Here is a 23,146-nt window from a genome sequence, read left to right as displayed (position 1 = left end):
ATAAGCAGGGTGTTATGAACTTTAAAAGTTATAAATGTAGTCATATTTTTTTAAGGAAGCGCACCTCCTATTTCTGCCAATTAGACTGTTATCAGGTTTTAAATAAGCATTATTAGTTGCTATAAGCACCATAGATGTGGGTCAATAGGGACCTACTAAACCCAATATTAGGTTTTATCATCTATTCAAATGGTGGATCACTGAAAGAAGGTATAAAAGAACACGACAGCGCCCTCTAGCGACCGTAATAAATATGACAGGAGCAGAAGCGAAAGTCGGGCGCTGTAATATAGACAGTGTGAAACTCCTTATAGGGTGGAGGTTGGGGGCGATGGATGGGACCCAAAACACAATACAATGTTTATTCCTAAACTTAAAGGGATAGTTCGGGTCAGCACACACCCCAACATTGAGAAACAGAATATTTTCCAACGGTGAACTGAACTGAAAGTGAATCGTATCTATACTGACTGTTTTGTCATCTGAGCCTGCTGGCTTTGGAGAGAGCATAGATATATTTCACTGTCAGTTCAGTTCCCTGTTGGAAATGTGAAGGAAAGGGCTGTCTGGCGGCAAGATAAAGCAGTGAAAATATTCTAAATATAGCATACACTTAAACGGATATCACATTTTTTAGGTGGCTAAATAAAAAATTTCTGCCATCCCCGTCCACATTAGTACATTGATTCGCTCTGGTGTCAGTGCTCCTGTCCATTTCTCCAAACTGGGGACGTGCTGATCGTAATCTACTGTTAGTAGCACACCAACTATGGATAAGTACCTCCTACAGCCCCACTTCAAAACACCCTAACTTTCCCTTTAACTAAGTGGTTTTGTTGCCTAAACCTAAAGAAGTTGTAGTTGTAGAAGTTGTAGAGACCGATAACGCCTATTACATGGCCTGATAACAGTCAAATTGGGTTCCCATTTGGTGCTGATTTAAGCTTGTTTTAATGTGTAATTAAAAATATATATATATGTTCTATCACCCCCACCCCCCCCCCAAAAAAACCAGCATGGATTGTAGTTACAAAACATGAGTTTATTCAACTCATTTGATACTTACAGCCTGACAGAGACACTTCATGGCTGTAACATTGCTGGAGGCGAACAGGAGAGGCTCGAATGGCTGCACGTGAGACATAAAAATAGCATTACTTGTCACACTCCAGGGAGGGTCTCATACCGAATATCAAAACAACTCTGTGAACCAGTGCTGTGAACAGCCGGCAGGCACATAGTGGACATTATCCAGAGAGAAGGAAACAACAACAGAAACAGAGAGACAGGCTTCCCTCACTTAATCATACACATCTTTTACACAAACACTTTTCTCTGTGAGAGGCCATTTAGCATGTCGCGAGACAGCTTTGTCTTCACATCCATGGCCTTACGCTCTCTTGAGTATGATGAAGACATGCTGGAGAGACACAAGATCAAGAGGCAGCTGGCCTCCCATCACTTCAATAGCTATATGCTGAAGAAGACGCTCAGGGACAGGGCACCGTCGACGTCGAGCACTGCCACGCCACCAGCTGTCTGCCAAGATGTGGTCGTCCAGAACGCTCTGTATACAGGAGACCTGGAGGCTATGCAGCACCTCTTTCCTAGAGGATCCACAGCGAACCTCATCATCGAGCCACAGGGAGGGGACATGCGCTGGGTCGCCACAGGGGAAGGTAGGAGACAACATCTGTCTTCATTAGAAATTAATTCAAGAGTTCATGTGATTTGGCACAGCTAAGTAGCTTCATTGTATTTCCTGGAGATTGGCATCCAAGATTAACTGACCTGTGTTGTTGTGGAAAAGACAAAGTAAATCACTGCTTTAACATGATTTTAATATGCAACTATGAGCAATATGTAACTAACCCTGACCCCGTGTTTAAAGACACAGTAATATGATATTTATAGAAAGGGAACACGAGGTGATATTTATAGAAACCATGTTCAAGTGTCCACCACATAAACATTGGATTCAATTGTGGCATATCACTGAAGACAGGAGACAAAATAAGCAGTTTGCTTTAACAGTGTGTTGCATTTAGGGGTATCTATTGGCAGAAATAGAGTATAGTATTAATACGTATGTGTTTCTTTAGTGTATATCCCCTGAAAATGTGAGTTGTGTTTTTGTTACCTTAGAGTGAAAATGCTTTCAGAAATATCTTGTAGTGTACTGTTTAGCTGTAAAATGAGAACGTTTGTGACCCGGCAGCCGTGTTGAGATCAGTTGAGGAAGTACCAAGCACCGCCCACCAACCGGACAAACTTTCTCATTTTACAGCTAAACAGTACACTACAAGATGTTTCTGAAAATATTTGAGGAGAGAAATAGGCATTACAGTAACAGAATATTGATTCATATTTGATCAGCGCTGCCTAGTTTGACCGTTTGATCGGAGTTCGCGAGTGATTGACAGCTGCCTCCATTGAATGAACGGCCAAGATTTAGATTTTTTAAAGCCTGAAAACAGAGCCATGAGGAGGTGCAGAAGTCTAGTTATCTCTCAGAGCACTTGAATTACAATATGCTGAAAGGTTATTATGGAATTTTTGATCCCAATGATGCCAAAAATATTCTGCCTATACTGCAGGTTTAGGTCAGTTTTGGCTGGTTGAGTCCCAGGAAATTAATGTTCAAGACTCCAAGTTAAAATTTAGTTTGAACATATAACACTAATAATGGGCCTTTGCAATACTAGATGTTAATACAAATTGTGCAAGAGAGCACTGTCGGTAAATCAGTGGGCAGGTGACGTGTAACACACCAGTCATTGGCTCCCATGCCACTGCACTGGCAAGGCTCACATCAGGTCAAGCAATACTGTATATCACATAACACCCTGAAATAGCTCGTCTGCACAAACAACCTGCATTAGTGCTTATTTCCTTTGGGAGAAACCACCTTACTAAAAGTTTAAAAACAATCCTGTTAGCTCCAGTATGGCTTACGTAGCACCTAAAATTAAATGGCGCAAACAAAAGGCTTACCGCAACGACGTGATCGCCACAGCCAAGGCCTCGGGTTGTGTACTGCAGTTCTGGAACTCTCTCCTGGTGGGCGACGAGCTGACGGTTCTCAGCATCGTGGACGACGACGAGTACGAGCACCTTATTGATGCCATTTATGACACCAGCAACATAGAGGAATGGAAGAACTTCAGATTTAACTACAGAGGCCTGAGTAGGTTCAGAGCTTGGATGGTATATCAAACTGGCTACAGTTCTGCAAAAAAAAGTTATGGTCTTACTTTTTTTTATGTATTTAAGAGTCATGTAACCGGTAATACTTTGAAAGTGTAATGATGTATGTTCTCATTGACCACCACTCTTGGATTGCATGTCTGCGTGCTTACTAGCAGTCATCCTAAACTCAACTTTATATTGTCCTCTCTGCTGGCAGGACTCTGGTCACTGAATTACGAGCAGGAGCTGACCACACCGCTTCACATCACAGCCGGCCGAGGCTTCACGGACTGCCTGAGACTCCTGCTGCAGCGTGGGGCCAACATAGACCTGGCACCTGCGGGCACCACTGCCCTGCACGAGTCCTGTGAAAACTGCCAGCCAGAGTGCACCAAACTGCTGCTGATCCACGGCGCCAACGCCAACGCTGTCACTGAAGACGGCCTCATGCCTCTGCACTGTTGCACAAGTCCCGAATCCCTTGAGTGAGTACAAAAGTAGAGAGTGTAACAAGCACAAGAGGTCAACAAGTCAGTGAATTGACTCAGTAATGCCACAATTTTTACTTTACATTTTTTAAGATGGGCTGCACGGAGGTGCAGTGGTTAGCGCTGTGGCTTCACAGCAAGAGGGTCGCAGGTTTGAATCTGTCCGTGGGTTTTCTCCGGGTTCTCCGGCTTCCTCCCACAGTCAAAAGACATGCAGGTTAGGTTAATTGTTGACTCTAAATTGCCTATAGGTGTGAATGTGAGTGTGAATGGTTGTCTGTCTCTATGTGTCAGCCCTGTGATAGTCTGGCGACCTGTCCAGGATGTACCCCGCCTTCGCCCAATGTCAGCTGGGATCGGTTTCACGTTCCTGCAGTCTTGGAAAGGGAGGAGTGAGCAGAGGGGTATTCAGTTGGTTGCAATCTGCCACCACACGACTAGATGTCACCAAGTCCTACGTACTGTACCTTTAACATCAGTGAACTGCAATATATGACCAGAGTTGACTAACATTCGCCACCATAGGCTACTGGTCGGTCATGACAGACCAAGAAAGGCTGTCGTAGCAAAACCCCGGAGTGGATTGAAATGAGCAACGGTGCATTTATTGCAGATGAATTCAACTTTTGGAAGCGTTACTGTCTCTTGCTGAGACTGCATGAAAAGTAGCTTGCAGGCGAGCAGAGATGGAGAAATGGATGAAATGTGGAGTTTCTACCACTCAAAGTGGTTATAATAGCTACAAATTAAAAAAGAAAAAAGGTCCACCTTAAACATCAACAAATTCAGGATAATGCCTTGTAAGAAAATTACTGTAATAATATCCATATCCATGCTAAATGGCATCCGGTTTAAAATCTATTTAAATTAACACATTTGGAGCATGGCGTGTGGTGTTGGTCTCAAGACCACTTTGTCTCAGTTTCGTCTCGGAATCGACTGCATTTTTACTCGGTCTTGTCTCTGTCTCAGACAAAGAGGGCTCTGGATTTTATTTCAAGACCAGTCAAGACCACGACTGCTGGGATATCACTAAATTGCATCGTCTGATTTATTTGCTAACATCATTACTGTGATTGTTCATAGAAAACAAAGGAAAATGCCCACACATAAAATATACAGTAATACATATGGCAATAAAAGAGGTGAATGAAGAGGAATCTCCGTTTGTTTTCTGTGAGTGTTTTTCAGATCAGTTAGTAGTGCCTATGGTGGGGACCACTGATCTAATGTTTACATGGGAATACAACTTGTGTCATATTACAAAACAAGATTCTGTGATTCTGTCTGCAGATGTGCCAAGTATCTCCTCCAGTACGGTGCAGCGATCAGCGGTCGCACTCTGGAGGAAGATGACACTCCCTTACACGCGGCAGCCAGCAACGGCCTCCCCGACCACACCGAGCTCTACCTGCGCTACGCAGCCGCCGTGGACAAAAAGAACAACGAGGGCCTCACGCCCCTGAACGCTGCCTGTTCACAACCCCAGAAGGTGCAGGAGCTCGAACGTTACTTCAAGGTGTGCCAGGTGCTGCTGGGGGCCGGGGCCGACGTCCACACTACGGACCAGGACACACACAGTCCTTTGCACATGGCCTGCAAGAACGCAAATCCAGACATAGTTGATCTGCTGCTGGAGAACGGCGCCTGCGTCAACGACATGGAGTACGGCGGCGAAGCTCCCATGCACAACATCCTGAAGGTGGTGTGCTACAAGGTTTCCCATCACCCTGAGAGGATCGTCCGTGCTCTGCTCAACCACGGCTCTATCCGGGTGTGGCCTGGAGCTCTGCCCATAGTAAGAAATCAAAAGCTATATGTTATATAAAAGGGCTCTATGTAAGAATCAAAAATTGCTTGTTAACAGTGACACCTGTGGCCGTTAAGTCAACGACAGTCAGCGGCCTGTTGCTGGCACTACATAGACGCGAGCGAGCATCGGTCAATAGGCGACACAAACGAGACTGAACCTGATTGACAGCTAAACCCACAATATCACTATATATTTCACATGCTTGTCAGTAATGTTAGCTGTCCAATAGGAATGTTGCCAGCTCAGGGTCCGTTTTTTAATACCCAAAACCAAACGAAGGTCCCTCCATGAATTGAAGGCACAGCTGATGTTGATCCTAGTTCCGTAAAAACGTACATACAGTCCCTTTAAAAACACTGAAGGTTAAATGTGTGCACATGCATTCCAGTTGTTGTTTTTTTACGACTATAATGTATTTACAGCATGAACCAATTATTCATCACGGTGTCTCACTTTGCATAATTAGCACATCCTGCACATGTAACACCTTGAGAAAGAGTCTTGAAACATTGAACTGTTCCTTGCAATATTCCAGACTTCACAACTTCACATTCAAATCATTCCCATCTCATGACACAACATGAAGTGTTGCACTCTCTGCGGGAAACAGACTACAACCATCAGTGAACCCACGTGCACTAGACAAAATGCCTGGTTCCTAATTAGGCAAGTGTTAATAGGAGATTAATTAGCACTAATTGCATAATTTCCAGTTAAACCCCTGAAGGGAAGACCAATCTGTTCATTTCACAAGTGTTTAATTACTTTATTTCTCCAGTTCTATGGAGTCACAAGCTCGCTCATGAACTTAAGTGATGATTGTATGAATGTGTGCTCCGTGTTTGTGGCGTTTCTTTTAAGGTTTTGAAGCACTGCTGTGGATCTCCACGCACCATCGAGGTTCTCCTGAACGCCTACAGTCACCTCAAAGTCACAGACGACTGGGTTGAGGCCGTGTCACCGGAAGCGTTTAAGGCAAGCTTGCTAAACAATTAATTCATAGTGCCTCTTCTTTAACTTCTTTACGGTATTTACCTCCCCAAAGGTTGCATATTTTGGGTACAGTATCTAGACAGCATCAAGACCATGAAAGTCCCATTAAAATGAATGCTGATTAAATTAGTTTTGATAGTTTAACAGCTCTTAATCTGGAGGTGACCTACCACATATGGTAGGGTTGGGCAATATATCGATATTATATCGATATCATGATATGAGACTAGATATCGTTTTAGATTTTGGATATCGTAATATTGTCATATGGCATAAGTGTTGTCTTTTTCCGTATTTTAAAGGCTGCATTACAGTAAAATGATGTAATATTCTGAATTTACCAGACTGTTCTATTATATGCCTTTACCCACTTAGTCATTATATCCCTTTTACTGATGATTATTTATCAAACATCTCATTGTCTAAATATCCTGTGAAAGCACAAATAGTCCCCCCAACAATAATTTCACAATATTGAGGTATTTGGTTTAAATTATTGTGATTTTTGATGTTCTCCACATGGCCTAGCCCTAATATAGGGTAGGTAGAAACTCTGAGATATGTTAAATACAGAATTAATTTACAAAAGCATTCTGATGATTATATAAATGAATCAAAACGTGCCAAAAAAATAAAATGTATTTTGCAGGTTGTGCAGGATGCTTATATTTGATAGCAAAGCTAATGGTAGATGACTTGCACGACAAATAATATCAACTGATCTCATGTTTTTATACAACCAGGAGCACAAAGACTTCTATGAGTCCATCTTCTCTTTGACTCGGACTCCACGCTGCCTGCAGCACCTGGCTCGTCACAGACTCAGGAGCTACCTGGAGGCCCGGATACACAAGGTGGTCCCTAAACTGGATCTGCCCACCTTCATCAAGAACTACCTGCTGCTGGAGTACAGAGACTACATCCACTGAAAGCACTTTAGTGTGAGTCCTGATGAAGATTGAGAGCTGCTACATGTGAGAAAGGAGCGTGTGTTCACAATATAAGATCATAATTAAGATAGTGACATCAACTGTAGCACTATACAGCAGTACATTTAATATTTTTTAAATATATTTTGTGCCTCACATTTCAGAATGAGCAAGCAGCTGCTTGTCACTTTTATTCCAATTACACGTTTGATTTTGCACCACTAGAGGGAGCTATAGACTACAGTTGATAAAATACTGAGCATTTATGCAATTGTTTTATATTTCAATTTATGATCACTTTTTTTTTTTACTTCTGCACTTGATAGTAGAGATGCTTGTATTTTTATACAGTACATAATAATTATCATGGTAGTTTGATGTTAATTTGCATAGTGATGATGTGTTGTACATTGAGGATTGCCTTGAAATATTTGCATAAATAATTATTCCCACCGGTATTGTTCTAATTAGGCGTCATTATATATATATATACATATATAAATATATGTATATATATATATATATATATATACATATATATATATATATATATATATATAGGATTAGATATATAAAATAGGCTTGATGTAAAATAAAATATTCCACCATGGCCATGTAATTTTGTCATTGTTCTTTTATTATTTCCTGCTGTCTAACATTTTCTCTCTTTCACCTCTCATGCTTGTGGTCTGCTGCTATAGTGTCGTTTTTCTATACTCTGTTTTTCTATATTAATGAAAGAAAATAAATTTATTTTTTAAATCTTATTAATCTTTGTTTTCAATCAGCGCTTAAAGTTTAAATTAAAAATTAAAAACAAATTGAAACTATATTAAATCGTGTTGAATACCAACTGTAATTTATGCTTTTTTATCAAGATGTTACAATAAAGTTATTCTTCTTTAACCTGGTCATATGATTCAGAAATTAATAACGAAAAAGACAAACAAAGAGTTCAGGAAGTTGCACCTGTCTGTCACATCAGATAATTCCGAGAAAAAAAAGTTAAGTTGGAGGGATCATTATGGTCACATAACAATTATCTGCACACTTCATCAATTTACCTCATATTGGAAAAAAAACAGCAGTGTCACGATTTTCGATTTAAGTATGGAGACTGTAAGTTTTTTTTTTATAAGGCCTACTTCAGATGTTTAGTTAAAAAAGCCAGAAAAAATAATATTCTATATGAATGTAAATTTGATTTGGTCATAAAAAAACCATAGCTAATACAAAGTGTGAAGAGGAGCTGTGTGTTCAAAAAGAAAAGGGAGAAGAGGAACTCGCCAAATGGTTTCAATAGATAAGAGAGAGGTGCTGCTGAAGTCACTTGCAATTATGAGAATTAGCCTGGCCTGGCATGGCCTGGCCCTCCACTGCTAATCAGAGCCGAGCGGTGATGTGTTGATGTCCTCCTGCAATCAGACGACCAGTTGGAGAGCTCGGCCAGCCACGACTCAATAGGGCTAATCATCATCAGCTCCCATTGCCATTTAAAAGGTGAAATGATCTGCGATTAAATCACTGCTTAAAGAAAAAAGAGATTTTTTTTTTCTCTCCTTCACATGCATTTTTTTTTTATCAGGGATGGATTACAAGTCCCAAAATATGTGCGTAATTTAATTTATTAAAAAAAATGTAGGGGTGATTTAGTTGACAAAAAAAAAAGTTTATAATTCACATCTCTTTAAATAACAAACACTCACATTTGACTTTGGCCCACTATAAAGTGTCCGTGTCCACACCGCAGTTGACCTCAGCATAAACGCCTTTTATCTGGATCTAATTTCACACAGAGAGTATATCTCTCTCCAGGGAACAATTGTTGCGGCACTTCTCTTTTTTTTCTGAAGCCAAACGCATTGTTTTTAGGGACTAAGAGAGAGGAGAAAACATCTGCCTCTCCTCCTCTCCTGACTCTGATGCCCATCGGCCCCCAATATTCCCAACAAAAGCCAGAGTAATTACTTATCATCAATCAAAATTAATAATAGCTGATTGGGTTGGTGTGGTCAACGATTATAGAAGGGGAAGGGCTGGAGCACAGTCTCTCACACTCACACCGTTTTAGCAGTCAATGGTGAACCTGGCAAAAGGAGGAGGAGGAGGACTTGGATGAAGGGGGGTCTATTTGGTCTCCACTGGGAAACTACCGCCTCTCTAGACGGCCAAAAAGTCAGAGGCTGAATAAGGAAATGAAGCGTAATTTGAGGAAGATGGATGAGCCCCCAGGGAAACACCCCCTTTTCATTCCTCTCTTGTATTGCAGATGATAACCAATGCTCTCTCTCTCTCTCTCTTTCTCTCTCTCTCACACACACACACACACACACACACACACACACCACCACACACACACACACACACACACACACACACACACACACAGAGGGAGGAGTTGCAGAGTGAGAGAGGAGAGGTAGATAGATAGAGAGAGCGTGTGTTTATGTCTCAGTGTGGTGACAAATAAGAGGAAAAAAGGTACTGGTGTGGCACACAACAAAGCTCCCAGACAGACTAAACCATATAGAGGCGCAGAGATCCGGACAAGAAGAAGAAGTAGTCCACTACCAGGGATGACAACACGGATCTACTTTCAATCCGCTCTGAAACTGAACCACTGAAAAGTTTTACGCGCAGCCGAGGAGAGAGGAGAGGACACCTTTTCCAAGTTTCCACCAAATAAAAAACAACCATGCAGAGACCAGGCGTCCAAGGGACTGCGTTTTCTATCGAATCCCTTATCGGGACTCCTCAGCCCAGACCGGGACACCTGCTCTACACGGGTTATCCCATGTTCATGCCGTACAGACCGCTGGTTATCCCGCAGGCTTTATCACACTCGCCTCTATCGTCCGGTATACCTCCACTGGCGCCTCTGGCTTCTTTCGCCGGGCGGCTCACCAACACCTTCTGCGCCAGTCTGGGTCAGGGGGTTCCGTCCATGGTGGCTCTCACCACGTCCATGCCCAGTTTCTCGGATCCTCCGGACAGTTTCTACCCGCCACAAGAACTCCCAGGTCCGCGTTTGAGCGCCGCAATAGAGAGCGTAGCGAGGAGGCAGCAGCAGGAGAGTCCGCACTCCGACGAGCTGCACAGCCGAGAGAAGAGCTCCGATCTGCTCAACTTCTCGGAAACTTTTCAAACAATATCAGGTGAGCTCGGTTTCATTGTTTTATTTGTGGTATTTTGTTGTTATCAAATCCAAAACCTCAAAGGCTGCTGCGTAAAAAGTCACTATACGGTGCGTAAAAATCAGAATCAGAATCAGAATCAGAATCAGAATCAGAATTAGAATCAGAATCAGAATGCAGAATCAGAATGGTGTTTATTTATTGCCAGGTGTAAGAGGTATACACTAGGAATTTGCTTTGGTTTTGTTGGTGCAAGTTAAACAGTATGATAACAAAAGAATAGATAAAAACGTTAGAATAAAATAAGAATTAAAAAAAAATTTAATTTCTACCAATATACAATATACAAAATAAGCTATATAGAAAAAAATAAACATGATATAAACAGCAAATATTGACAGTGTGCAAACAGTTTGTTGGGCCATAGCGAAAAGTGTTTGGTCCCTCAAATTAAACAAAAAAAGTAAAATCTTACATCAGTTTTGCCAGCTTTTCAGAGTAACAGAAAGATTAATGATAAAACATTTATTAGAGCCCACATTCATGGGGATGCAAACCTGATGACAGTTAATATAACATCTGTCGTTCCAGATTACATTTATTATTTCTCATTCAAAATTATTTCTGAATTGTTTTCTTCATATTACTATAATGAAAATTGGAGGGCATGCTTTATCATATTTAAAGAAAACTTCTAAGTAAAATGATTTTGTAGGGGGATTAAACCTCCTTCTAAGTTGCCACCAAAACAGTTGAACTTACACAGAGCAACTCTATATTTACGCACAGGAACATCTGGTGTAAATCTTTTTATTGAATTTTTTCAAAGTACATAGAGTCAAAACAACATACCAAACCACATAAGGTGTACAGCATATCAAACAAGTACATAAGTAACTAAAATAATAATAATAAAAAAGTATATACACAATGCACAGGAGATCTATGAAAGGCCCAATATGAGTTCAGTTAATGTTGATATAAAAAAAAAACATTTTGAGTGTTATCAGCAAATTCTTGGCTATTATCTTTACCAGCTGACTAAAAAACCACACAATGGTTTGATATGTAACGTTGATACATAATGGTCTCTTTTGGCTTACCATGAACAAGTAACTCAATGTGAATTGTTGTTTTCTGTTTATTGCCTTAACAAAAAATGGCTTAAATAAGGAACATAAACACTTCTTCATTGTCAAATCTATATTGAAAGAATAGGTCTTCTACAGTAATCTTAGCTGGCAGACTCACACTACATTAAACTACCATCTGGAAATAATGCTAATCCATATGCACAAGTGTACACTCACTTAGAAATAAACAGAAATTAACTTAATTGTCTTTTTTCTTCTTCACGTTTTTTTAGGTGAGACCAAACTGTACAGCTCAGACGACGAGAAGCTGGACCTGAAGTCAGCAGACACGGTGTGCAGCGACCGAGAGGACAGCTCGGCAGACAGCGAGAACGAGAGTTTCTCTGACGGGAACAACTGTGGCTCTCTATCCCAGAAGAGCAAGCTAAAGACGGGCTCTCAGGAGGCGCTGCCGACCGGTGGCTCGGCTGGGAAGAGCCGGAGGAGACGGACAGCTTTCACCAGCGAGCAGCTGCTGGAACTGGAAAAGGAGTTTCACTGTAAAAAGTACCTCTCTCTGACTGAGCGCTCGCAGATCGCACACGCACTGAAACTGAGCGAGGTGCAGGTGAAGATCTGGTTTCAGAACCGCAGGGCCAAGTGGAAACGGATCAAAGCCGGAAACGTGAACAACCGGTCAGGAGAACCGGTGAGAAACCCCAAAATAGTGGTCCCCATTCCGGTGCACGTCAACAGGTTCGCTGTGAGGAGTCAGCACCAACAAATAGAACAAGGGACCAGGCCATGAACTCTCATATGAATAATAATAATAATAAAAAAAACACTTAAACTGACTTTTATCTTCCTGATACTGATTCGTTGAACGCATGAAGCACAAAAAAGGAGGATTCATTATTTTGTCAGACCGAGCAGAAGGAGACAGATCAATTATTCCGCAATATGCTGTCATTTTTATTTATTGCTCTGTGAATATGTAAATATAAATGGGTAACAAATGGGCACTATGAAGATGAGACTGTAAAGATTTTTCTAAGTATTTATATGTAGGGGCCAAAATGTTCTGTTCATGTGCATGTTCCTCATTTTGGTGATTTTTTTTTTTTTTGGTTTTGTGTTTTCGTACAATTTGTTGACCACATTTTGCATGTAAGACGTTTTACATTTTGTTTTTGGAAACCACCTTTTGACAGCTATTTGTGGAGAAGAAAAAAAAAGAAAAGATGTGAAGGAAATAATGACCAAACAAGGGACAAACTGTAAAGTATATTGACCTAATAAATCGCTTTATACGAAAAGTTGGAATCCAGATTGAATTATTATTGTTTAGAGGGTAGATAAATATGTTTTTTATGGTTGCAAAAAAATGTCGAGGAATTATTTTATCCTGCTAAAATGAAAAAAGAAAATATATATAGCCTACATTGTTTAAACATGGCGATTCATTTATCAGTACAAGTGCAATTGGGCGGCTATTTTGATGTTATTTAACACATTTTAAATAAAGAAAAATTCTAAAGACATTATTTTAAATTTTATAATGAGAATATTTCCATATAATTCCTATTTTTACGAAAAACTGTGTTCTTCTTTAACATGTTAAGAGCTTCAGCGTTGCAACTGAGAAGTCAACTACCATTTGAATGTTTACACACACATGTTAGTTTTAATCTCTTGATGTTACAAATTACTCTTTTTTTTCCAGAAACATCAGAACCTGAAAGATAGATGGGTTTTCTTTTTTAAACAGCAGCAGTGATTGATTTGTCTTTAGGAGGCCATGTTGTCTCTGATGGATCCTCATTAGACTGAGAACATCCAACACACTGTAATGAACTTATCTATCAGTCACTAACCGACAGCAGCGAACACTAATCTAATAGTTGAACGTTTTATTTTGGTAAAATAATAAATAATGGACTCTGCAAAAATATAAATACTGACAAGATGTCATTTACTAAGATGCGGTTTAGAGGCTTGAAAATAACATTTTAAAATAGTGTTACTGTTAAGAAGAATATACTGTTGTTTCTGTGCCATATGACATAATGGATACAATTATACTTTTCTGAAATAATGTGTCATTTTCTAAATGGATCAGATTTCTAGAGAGATTTAATACTTATTCAAATACTGACACATGTAGATAATTCTTACAAAATAAAACTGTGTCAGAGTGAAGATTGATGCCCTAGTGGGAGAATATTTCATTAAATTAGACTTTTTAAAAAGAAATACCATTACTATTATTGAAGAAGAAACATTTCTAAAACTGTCATTTTTTTAATATAAATATAAAAGCGCCTTAGTCAATAAATACAATTAGAGCTACATAACTATTGACACTTACACAAGGATGGCTACAGTGACATAAAGCATCAGACCAAATATGGAAACTTACAATATAAAAATCATAGAGCAGCAAATATTCCAATAATGTGTAACTAAAATACTGTCTGGCCACACAGATATCATTTACAGGAAAGGGGAAATCAGGGCTTGATGTTTTATGCAAACTTTCATATGCATGTTTCTGGGGTTTACAATGGTTTCTCTGAACTGTTTCCAGAAACGTCTCATGTTGGAATAATTTCACTTCACCTCAGATGAGAGAAAGTGATTCGGTTTTTCCTGTTTCCAAAATAAGACTCGGGCCTCGAGCCATGTTTAAACTACTGCAGCAGCACCTGTTGAAGTATGATGATAGGGAATAGATTAGTATTAATATTTTATTAAATGAACCAGCACTCTTCAGTGGTGTATTTAGCCAAAATATGGAAGGTTTTTGGTGGCAATGGTATAAAAATTCTTCTTGAAGCTTACATTTTATTTCTCTCAAGTCTATTATGGACGCACAGAATGAAAACAATTTTTTTTTTATACCTCAGTTTGACCTCAGCACATAAACAGACATTTTATGACCTGGGCACCCATGGAGTAGTAACGCTTATTCCACTGTCCACCTCATACATCAAGACTGTGACACTCGGATGGGGATTCAAGGAGTGATGGTCGTGTGAGGGAGCGGTGGAAGTTTTATTATTGTCCGAGAGCTGACTAATATAGACGGTCAATTCCACGACGTTGTGCCAGAGTGCAACGGCCTATTTCGGTCCCCATGAGCTGCACGGTGGCGGTGACGAAGAGGAGCAATGACACAGCTCAGAGAGGCTAAGGTCATGGTGGTGGTTAGACTATTTCATCCCAGTTTTACTGCAAAGTGAGAAAATTATGAACTAAAAAGGTGACATCTTGTAGGATTTGCTTATTTAAAACACTAAACAATTAATATCATGTCACTTTATTGAAGATTTTGTGATGTGAGTTTTAATAATCTTCCATTAAAGGTACACTTTAAGTGAACGCCTCAGTCTCAAGACAGTATCCTTCTGTTACTTGAATCACAAATTGAAATATCAGAAGTTCTCTCCAGCGAAGACATTAAACCATTTCCACATTCCCACCTGGAGAGAGAGAGAGAGAGGGAGAGGAAAAGCGAGGAGGGACCTCATTACTAGCTGCTTGTGTGAGTGCAGGCTGCTCAGTGCCCGACTGCAGGCCTGACTTCTTGGGAGGGTCCGGACGGCCGCGGCTACAGTGATGTATGGGCAGATGCATCAAATCGCACAAGATAAACAAGCGATGAGTTTCATCAGGGCCATCATAGCTTTAATTTGGCTGCCTAATGAGTCAGATCTAGTGGCGGAGATAAGAGTTGTCAGAGGCCCGGCTCTAATGAATTTCTTGCCACTTGTAATCAAGGTTGCCTGTCTGAGGGGGGATGATTAATGGAACCCTGGAGGATTCCCTCGGCCCTCAGCCTTCATTACAGCTAATGCATTCTCAGGCAAATTAACAGAGAAATGCAGGCAAAAGCCAACGGGGAAGGGGTAGAGAGGGAAAGGGGAGAGAATGGGAGAGAGTGATGGGAACAGAGCGTTTATGTAAGACAAAGGAGAGAGAGAGGGGAGGATGAAGAGGAAGATAGCGTGGCGGGGTTGGCAGCAGGAGAGAGGAAGAGAGGCAGGGATGTGCTGAAATCCACTGATTAGCGAGAGGTTCAAGGATATGGAAATGAAGACATGAGTTTTGGGGCCGTCAGAAAGGGTGCAACATGGATGTACTGGTCAGACATGATGGAGCTGAAATTGATAAATGGATGTTGAGGTCTGGGGGGGATTCAGAGGAGAGGAGAGATGGTCAGATGGAGGGAGCAGAGTGGATATAATTATTGGTTAAAGAGGTTAAAAGGGTGAAGGGAGGAGGAGAAAACAGTAACATGTCCACACGGCTGACATGCAAGACACCTTAAAGCAACATTTATGTTATCACATCACTGACTGCTCGGCTAAACAGGCTGTTAAAGTGGCCCGTGGCCAAGCAGCCCCCTCACATGTTATGGAAATATGGATTTAATGTTTGCAAATATGGTCTCGTCAGGTCTTTGTGTACCCATCCATCAGCCTCAGACCCACCTCTGCAATCTTGGGAGGCAATTTGTCTGAGAAGAGGTGGGCGGCAGAGAGCCCTCCTCACTGTTTAGCAGGCCCTGATGAAATATCAAAACACACAGCGGTGAAGGCGAGCGCTCCACTCGCACCACAACAAACACAAGTGGCCGGGGTCCGCCAGGGCGAGAGGCACCGTAATCAATTACAGGACACGTTTGTTATCGGTGATATTTTCTCAAGAGATGTGGAGTGATTCAGTTTAGGTTCATTTAAGCAAGGCCTTAACATGTTGGCATTTAAAGCCCCTGAAGACTTCAAAACGTATGCTGTTATTATGAAATATTTTGGACTTCGAAGCTTCAATGAGTGATATTCGAACAGCAGGCTGACATGCTCTTCTCTCTATCTCCGTCTCCTTCGTTTCAGTGCCCTGAAACTCTGAACATTACTAATTAATAGTTAATGTTGAATATGAATAAAGAAAAACGTTGTGGGATTATTCCTTATTTCATGGGCTATTTGAGGATTTATATATTATTAATATATACTTATATATAAAAAACAAACAAAAACGACGCATTCCAACACTGATTTAGACGTTGATTCGGGACAGCCCTAAATATTATCATATTAACAATGGATCACGTTAATATGTTTATGTGAAAAGGAGAGACTTATCACCCGACCCTGCAGTTCCCCTCAGACCTGAACTTCTCGAGCAGTTTTAGCATCTTTTATCTCATTGTTTTGGTTTTCCGGCTGCTGTTTTGGTTCACTTCCAACATTCTTATCAGTTGTTTAAAGCTCTAAAAACCCACTGTACACTACCCGCCCAGCACCAAATAGCAAACAGACACAGTTAACGACAAGCTGGTGAACACTGTGGAGCAATTAGCAGCTTAAGAGCCAGATATTTCCCTTAGGAGTTGGTGGAGGCCAAAAAAGAGCCAAAAGAGAGTGAAAATTTGACTTAAATTTGTCTAAAATGAAAGCTAAGTTGGATGTGGAAAACAGCAACTATTTGCTGATGTCAACTTCAAAGGTGATGATATATCAATGTTGTGTTTACAGCTCGTTTCAGCTGCTCTAAAGTGGCCAAAAAAATGAATTGATGGAGGTTTAACTCAATAACACTTAATATTAGTTTTTCTCGATTGTTTACACACATTTTCTGAAAGCATGCCTCATACTCTCAGAACTCTACACACAAATCCAAAAACACACACACAATGGGCAAAACCCCTCAATTCTCCTGCAAAATTAAACTTTACATTCAAAACAATGTTATTTCTTCTCAAAATGGTATTTTGTTTTCAAATGACACACACAAACCATCATATGAATAGACATTTATAAGAACCAGTTGAACACTGATGTGCTCAATGTAAAACACTATGATGAATGGAAAACACTTCTTCTCCATTCATCATAATGACTTAGGCCCTTTTTTTGTTCAGTGTTACACTTACTACAGACAGTACATACATAAGTGTGTTGTAAAATATTTTAGAATATTGTTTTTATACTCAGAACACACAAATACATGGTAACAAATATATTTTATTTCCCCCACAAAAACAATGTACACAGTGTACATCCCAACCAACACAAAGTTGCACATACAGTGGTCTACATACAAAACAACAGAAGAATTTACTGTATATAGTTACAGTAAAAAAAACGGAAAAAAAACTATGCTGCATCCTCTCTTCTGTTTCGGTCTGGCCACAGCACCTCATCCACATCACAAGCAATGTTTTCCCTGGCCAAGCAGCGGGGGAAATATCGCTTAGCATGTCAAATCCAGCCATGAAAAGCATCAACTGATTGCTAATTGTAACACTGTGTGACAGGTGTTTGCCCATGTGATGAGTCAGTGTGCATAGTAGGGCAATTGACTTTAGCATTTTGAATGACAGTGTGTTCCTTGTGAAAACGAGATTTTCTTCATGAAAATTGTGCCAAATGCAGAGAATTGTGTGTAGTGTTTTGAAAAAAGTGTGTTTTAGAACTGCAATTTGAGTGTAAAGCAGGAATTGTGCTTGTAGTTTAGCAGAATTGGTTCAGGGGGTTGGTGCATGAGTTACATGTTGTGGTCATTGTGTGTCAAGTACCAGTATTTGTGTGTAAACAATTGAGAAAAACTGTAATGGCCAAATGCGCAACAATCAAAAGTTAAATAAAGATTATTTATAGTTTATAAATAGATAATTTATTTTATAGTTAAAATCTCAGCCTCTCTGCTGCATTATGTCTGTTTGTGGTTTGATTGACAGTAACCACCAACTGTCATCAGTTTATGATTCAAATATTGCTAAATCCTGATTGGTGCAGGGATATGCACTAGGGCTGAACGATTTTGGAAAAAATATCTAACTGCGATAATTTGATTGATATTGCAACTGCGATGTGATTTATGATACTAGAGGGAATGATCATTTTGACATCTTTATTCTTATTTTCATTGAAAAACATTAAAATAACCATGGTGTGATTTTTGTTTTCTTAAGCCTGTAGAATATGACGAGTAGGCCAGGACATCTCTGCAGCACGACAACATTTAAAATCCTCCTGCGATTTGAAAATTGCAGTAGGCCATATTGCAAATTTGATAAAATCTTGATTAATTGTGCAGCCCTATATGCAACGTCACCTTTTTCTAAATGAGCTACGCCCACTTCAAACCAGTGAGAAGAGCACAGAGGAAAGAAGAAATACAGAATCAGTTCATGTGAAATATCCCAAACTGTATACCTCTAACTGACTGAATGCTCATGCAGAACCCCATTAATACTAGAAAGGAAGCTGATTGGTAAAATACGTTTTCGGGGCCTTTAAGCGTGACGCGAAGCATTGTGGCTCCATGTCAAGCCAGCGCGGAGGGAGGAAGAGGAACCACTAAAGAGAAACCAGATGATGAATCTCAAACAAAGCTGGCCAACAGAGAGAGGAAGGGGATGAAGATATGCTGAGACAAGATTAGCAGGAAATAAGAAGTAGATTAGTGAGGGCTCAACTCATCTGAACACTGAGACCTTTCACTTTTCCCCACGGTGTTGTGCTGCCTGACACTAAGCTCGGCTCTTTATCTTAATCCTCTTTCAGCAAACTGTTGGGGGTCCCACGAGCAGGAAGTGGAGAGAGGTTGCTTTACTTACCTTTAAAAACAGGCTTGGATGAGTTGTTGTCTGGGACACATCAACAGGACTGCTGAATTTCTCCAGGAAGTTTGATGGAGGAACATGCAAAAGGGAAGAACATGAAATGGCAGTACTTGTTGAGGTGATAGTGAGGCTTTTAATTTGAAGGAGGGACTCTCACCTCGTCAGCAGGTCATGCACAGAAGCGGCGGGAGCGTGATGGATGATGGACGGACACATACACTAGACAAATGTGTCGATTTCCCTAAATGCAGGGAAGGCTACGTCGTTTTATTTGAGTGTTTATTAATAGGTCAACAGTCAGCCGAGCATCCAAGCATACAACAAGTTACTCTTTAGCTTTTGCTTTGTTTCACGTTCTGAACGTAAAAGGAAATACAATAGGAAAATGAACTCAAACAAAAGAAAAACAAAAGATATTTACAAACTGCATTATAAATATGTCAAATGTACATCATTATACACAAGTACCAAAGATGGTCGGTTCATGTCGGGACCAAACAGAAGTACCTTAAAAATATGCCTAAGGAGAAACAAAAAAAACAACATATCAAAATATGGTTCATGGGTCAAAAGGGACCGTTGACCTAAAACCAGTTTGTTTCTCTAGGAGGAGCTCGTCTTCAGGTAAAAGCATTAAGCTAATATGTACATGTTGTGTCTGGGAAAAAAAGAGGCAGGTTTCTAGTGTTTTCTTTTTTTTTCACCATCTACAGTATGTAAATAAGGGTTCAGGTAATCACTATACACATTAAACTCCACTCAGTAATCCCCTCGGACACTGAAATGTACTCATTGAAATCAAGTAGAAATCAGAAATAAGGCCAGTACCACTGTACAGTACATGTCAATTTGAAGGTTGAATATGTGGTCGGTTTGAGGACGTCATGAAGAAATAGTTGGACATTTTGTGCTTATTCGCGTTCTTGCTGAGACTTAGATGAGAAGATCCATACCACTCTCATGCCTATATAAAGTATAGAGCTAGAGCCAGGAGGCTGTCAGTTTAGTTTAGCTAGCATAAAGGCCAGAAGCACGGAGACGGCGTTAATCTGGCTCTCTCCAGAGGTCGAAAATATGTCTGCGAGCAACTCTATGCTGATGACAAGATATTTTTTGTTTGTTTAATTTGTACAACAACAGACGTAGATGTAAAAAACTATTTTAGAGGGAGTCACATGGTGTATGTTAACCAGGCTAACTGTTTGCTAGGCTAGGCTAATCGCACACAGACCTGAGAGTGAGAGTGGTATTGATCTTCTGATCAAGAAAGCACATTTCCCAAAAATGTCAAACTATTCCTTTACAATATCGCTATCGCATTGATGTACAAACACCCCTCTTTTGACCACATATTCAAATACTGTAAAGCAACAACAGAATCCTGAAAATAAGGTACAAAAAGTTAACAACTTGCTCTGTAAACACACATCCTGCCTTTGTAAACTCATAAAATCAAGACGGTTTAAAACCTTAAAAATGGCAGTTGAATAAACGGGAAAACACACTGTAGACATTGTGCAAACTCCACCTGAATTCATTTTTTTTACCTTTTCTATAAATTAATCGGCTTATCATGTCAGTGGAATACTGTACATTTGTATTAACGCAAAGAGTCAAACTAATTATACTTCCCTCGATGAGTCTCCGTGCTCATTTTTACTCCCTAAATGTCTCACTTCAGTCACATGAATGCATTTTGTTAACTCCCTGCTTTTAGGCTGACACACAGGTTTAAGGTAAAAGGAAAGGAAGTTCAAACTGTTGTTATAAGGAATAAGGTGAATGAACAAGAACTACTTTTTACAGACGTCTGTACATTAAAACACAGTTATGTTCACTGTAGGTGTCTTCTCTCCGGTGTTTATGAACAGAAATGCCCAGTCGCTCTCTCTGCTGCACACAGACGAAGACGTAAGCACAGACGTGTTGTACAGTTATGTACGGACGCACACACACAGTACCATATATGTATTTCACAGCAACGAAATGCTCTCCAAAGTACCGATTCTACGGCCTTTGGCCACAGGAGGTGAATGGATATCTATCTATGTCAAACAATCATCAACACAATCTAATCATTCGGAGAATTACTCCAACAAAGACGTCATTAATGGTACAGTTTCACTGTTTCAATCAAACCTTTGGATTTGAATGAATTCTGATTGAAGAGGCACGCTGACAAAGCCCTGTGTTTCGATGGTCATAAAACATTATGCCCCTTAATTCCTTTATAGCCACGGACACTTTTACTGGAGGATCACGATAAGGGTGGCGGAGGAAATGACTCAATTTCACCCGATAGGAATTCCGCAATCAACTCCTTTATGATGATCCGAACCCATTTTCCCGTGAATTAAGTATCTAAATCATTTGGACTCTTCAACTATAATTGCTTTGCCTTTGTGTATGAATAGTATGCCATGAGTTTGATAGCTGTGTTGAAGACATGCATCATTACTAAAGCTGTAACAGCCATTGAGATCATGGAAGATTTAGTTTCTTTCCCACATCAAGTGTTTTGTCACTTGTACAACTATTCCTCACAGTTTTATGTTATTATGCTTAGGCTTGGAAATTTGAAGGAAGTTTCTCATTTCAAGCTCATTATGAAATCAGTTCGCGTCGGCAGAAGGGGAAGACATAAAAGGAAATGTTCAAGCATTAAGGAAATGCTTTTCGTAGGGTAGGTATGAATGCCAAAGTAAGTCATTTGTTTGGTTGGCGCTTAAAAAACAAAAAGCTTAAAGCTGATCGTGATCGTTTCAGACCAAGATTTGAATGAATTTAACAAATAAAAAATAATAATATAAAAACAAACAATGTACAATGTCCGAACAGCCACTTCTTTCGGCATAGTGGAATATAAACAATGAGTCCATGGCTCCGGATATCTCTCCGTTGGTACTGATTCTGGGTTACACAGTGTGAAACAGAGGAGGAAGTACTGGGATGAGACGAGAGGGTTTCGGGGGTTGTTCGTTTGTTTGTCTGCAGTGGCTCCCGGGCTCCTACATGATGCTGATGCTGCGGTTGAGCTCACACTGGGCGTTGTTGTTGTTGATGTTGGGATTGGGGTTGCGGCGGCTCATGTTGGGCGTGGCCACGGACGTCAGGCTGCTTGTGTCGTTGGGGCAACCGTGCTGAAGTAAGATGTCCGCGCACTCCTGGCTGCCCGCTCGCCGGGCGTAGGACAGTGTGGTCTGGCTACGAGCGTCACAACTCTTCACGTCCACACCGTACTGTGGGAGAAGATGACGGGTATGAAAGGCAGATCAGATATAAGATTTTACATATTTTGGGGAAATTCCGAGGATTTAAATTTAAAAACAGTTTAAAAATGGGTTTTAAAAAAACCATATGCAATACAAGTACTCTGTAGTTGAACTATTCGTTCTATTTCTACTCAGAAGCTCATTTGAGTTTTCCCCCATTCTTCTCTTCACTTCTAAAGCCAGAAACATTTTTTACATCTACGTTTGTCACAAGAGGTCTCTGGTTACTATAAACTCTGATCACTGTCTTTCTGGAACAGGCAACATAACAACATTTGGATGACAGGGGACCACTGGTGGACTCATTGGTGCCCCAATGTTCGAAACAAACGCAGTAAAAGTGCCCTCTTGGATGTCCCTATGGTTGATAAAACATTATAGAGTGGCCTCTGGTGCCCTTCAAGTGGTTTAAACCGATCTCCTCCTTTCGAAAAATTGGGGTATTTTTCATTGAAAATCTGTAAAACCTGAACATTCGAGCAACAAGCCTTACTTAATAAGTATGCAATCTAATACTAACTGTAGCTGAGACAGTTACTTTAGTTAGAGATTAGTTAAGTTAGGTTTATAGGCACTGATTTACTGGCACTGATTTTTTACTGTTACTGATTTCCAGAGGAAT

The 23,146-nt window shown here is 40.3% G+C and overlaps 3 protein-coding genes across 5 annotated transcripts in view; 2 read left to right on the top strand and 1 right to left on the bottom strand.

The window, feature by feature from the left end:
* The first annotated feature begins 1,186 nt into the window (after positions 1-1,186).
* Positions 1,187-8,217, top strand: asb10 (ankyrin repeat and SOCS box containing 10). 2 transcript variants are annotated; one of them, XM_074651544.1, is made up of 5 exons: positions 1,187-1,679; positions 3,407-3,674; positions 4,971-5,475; positions 6,352-6,465; positions 7,227-8,215. In XM_074651544.1, exons 1-5 carry the CDS (start codon positions 1,355-1,357, stop codon positions 7,410-7,412), a joined length of 1,398 nt encoding a protein of 465 aa, XP_074507645.1. In that variant the 5' UTR covers positions 1,187-1,354; the 3' UTR covers positions 7,413-8,215. The 2 variants fall into 2 exon arrangements, with proteins under 2 accessions (XP_074507645.1, XP_074507646.1); XM_074651545.1 differs by lacking the exon at positions 1,187-1,679 and adding an exon at positions 2,866-3,187 and having other exon boundaries at positions 7,227-8,217.
* A 1,579-nt stretch (positions 8,218-9,796) lies between these two features.
* Positions 9,797-12,906, top strand: gbx1 (gastrulation brain homeobox 1). The gene is made up of 2 exons (XM_074651543.1): positions 9,797-10,567; positions 11,913-12,906. Exons 1-2 carry the CDS (start codon positions 10,108-10,110, stop codon positions 12,425-12,427), a joined length of 975 nt encoding a protein of 324 aa, XP_074507644.1. The 5' UTR covers positions 9,797-10,107; the 3' UTR covers positions 12,428-12,906.
* A 6,578-nt stretch (positions 12,907-19,484) lies between these two features.
* The window catches only part of agap3 (ArfGAP with GTPase domain, ankyrin repeat and PH domain 3), a 148,672-nt gene continuing 145,010 nt past the window's right edge, over positions 19,485-23,146 (bottom strand). For both annotated transcript variants that reach the window (XM_074651568.1, XM_074651567.1), the window contains exon 18: positions 19,485-22,491. In XM_074651568.1, coding sequence (XP_074507669.1) covers positions 22,261-22,491 — 231 coding nt within the window. In that variant the 3' untranslated portion in view covers positions 19,485-22,260. The remainder of the gene's footprint in view (positions 22,492-23,146) is intronic.

Source organism: Sebastes fasciatus, chromosome 11 (assembly GCF_043250625.1).
Source record: "Sebastes fasciatus isolate fSebFas1 chromosome 11, fSebFas1.pri, whole genome shotgun sequence".
In the NCBI taxonomy this organism is placed as follows: domain Eukaryota; kingdom Metazoa; phylum Chordata; class Actinopteri; order Perciformes; family Sebastidae; genus Sebastes; species Sebastes fasciatus.
Note: the sequence above shows the minus strand (reverse complement) of the source record. Positions and strands in the feature narration are given on the sequence as shown.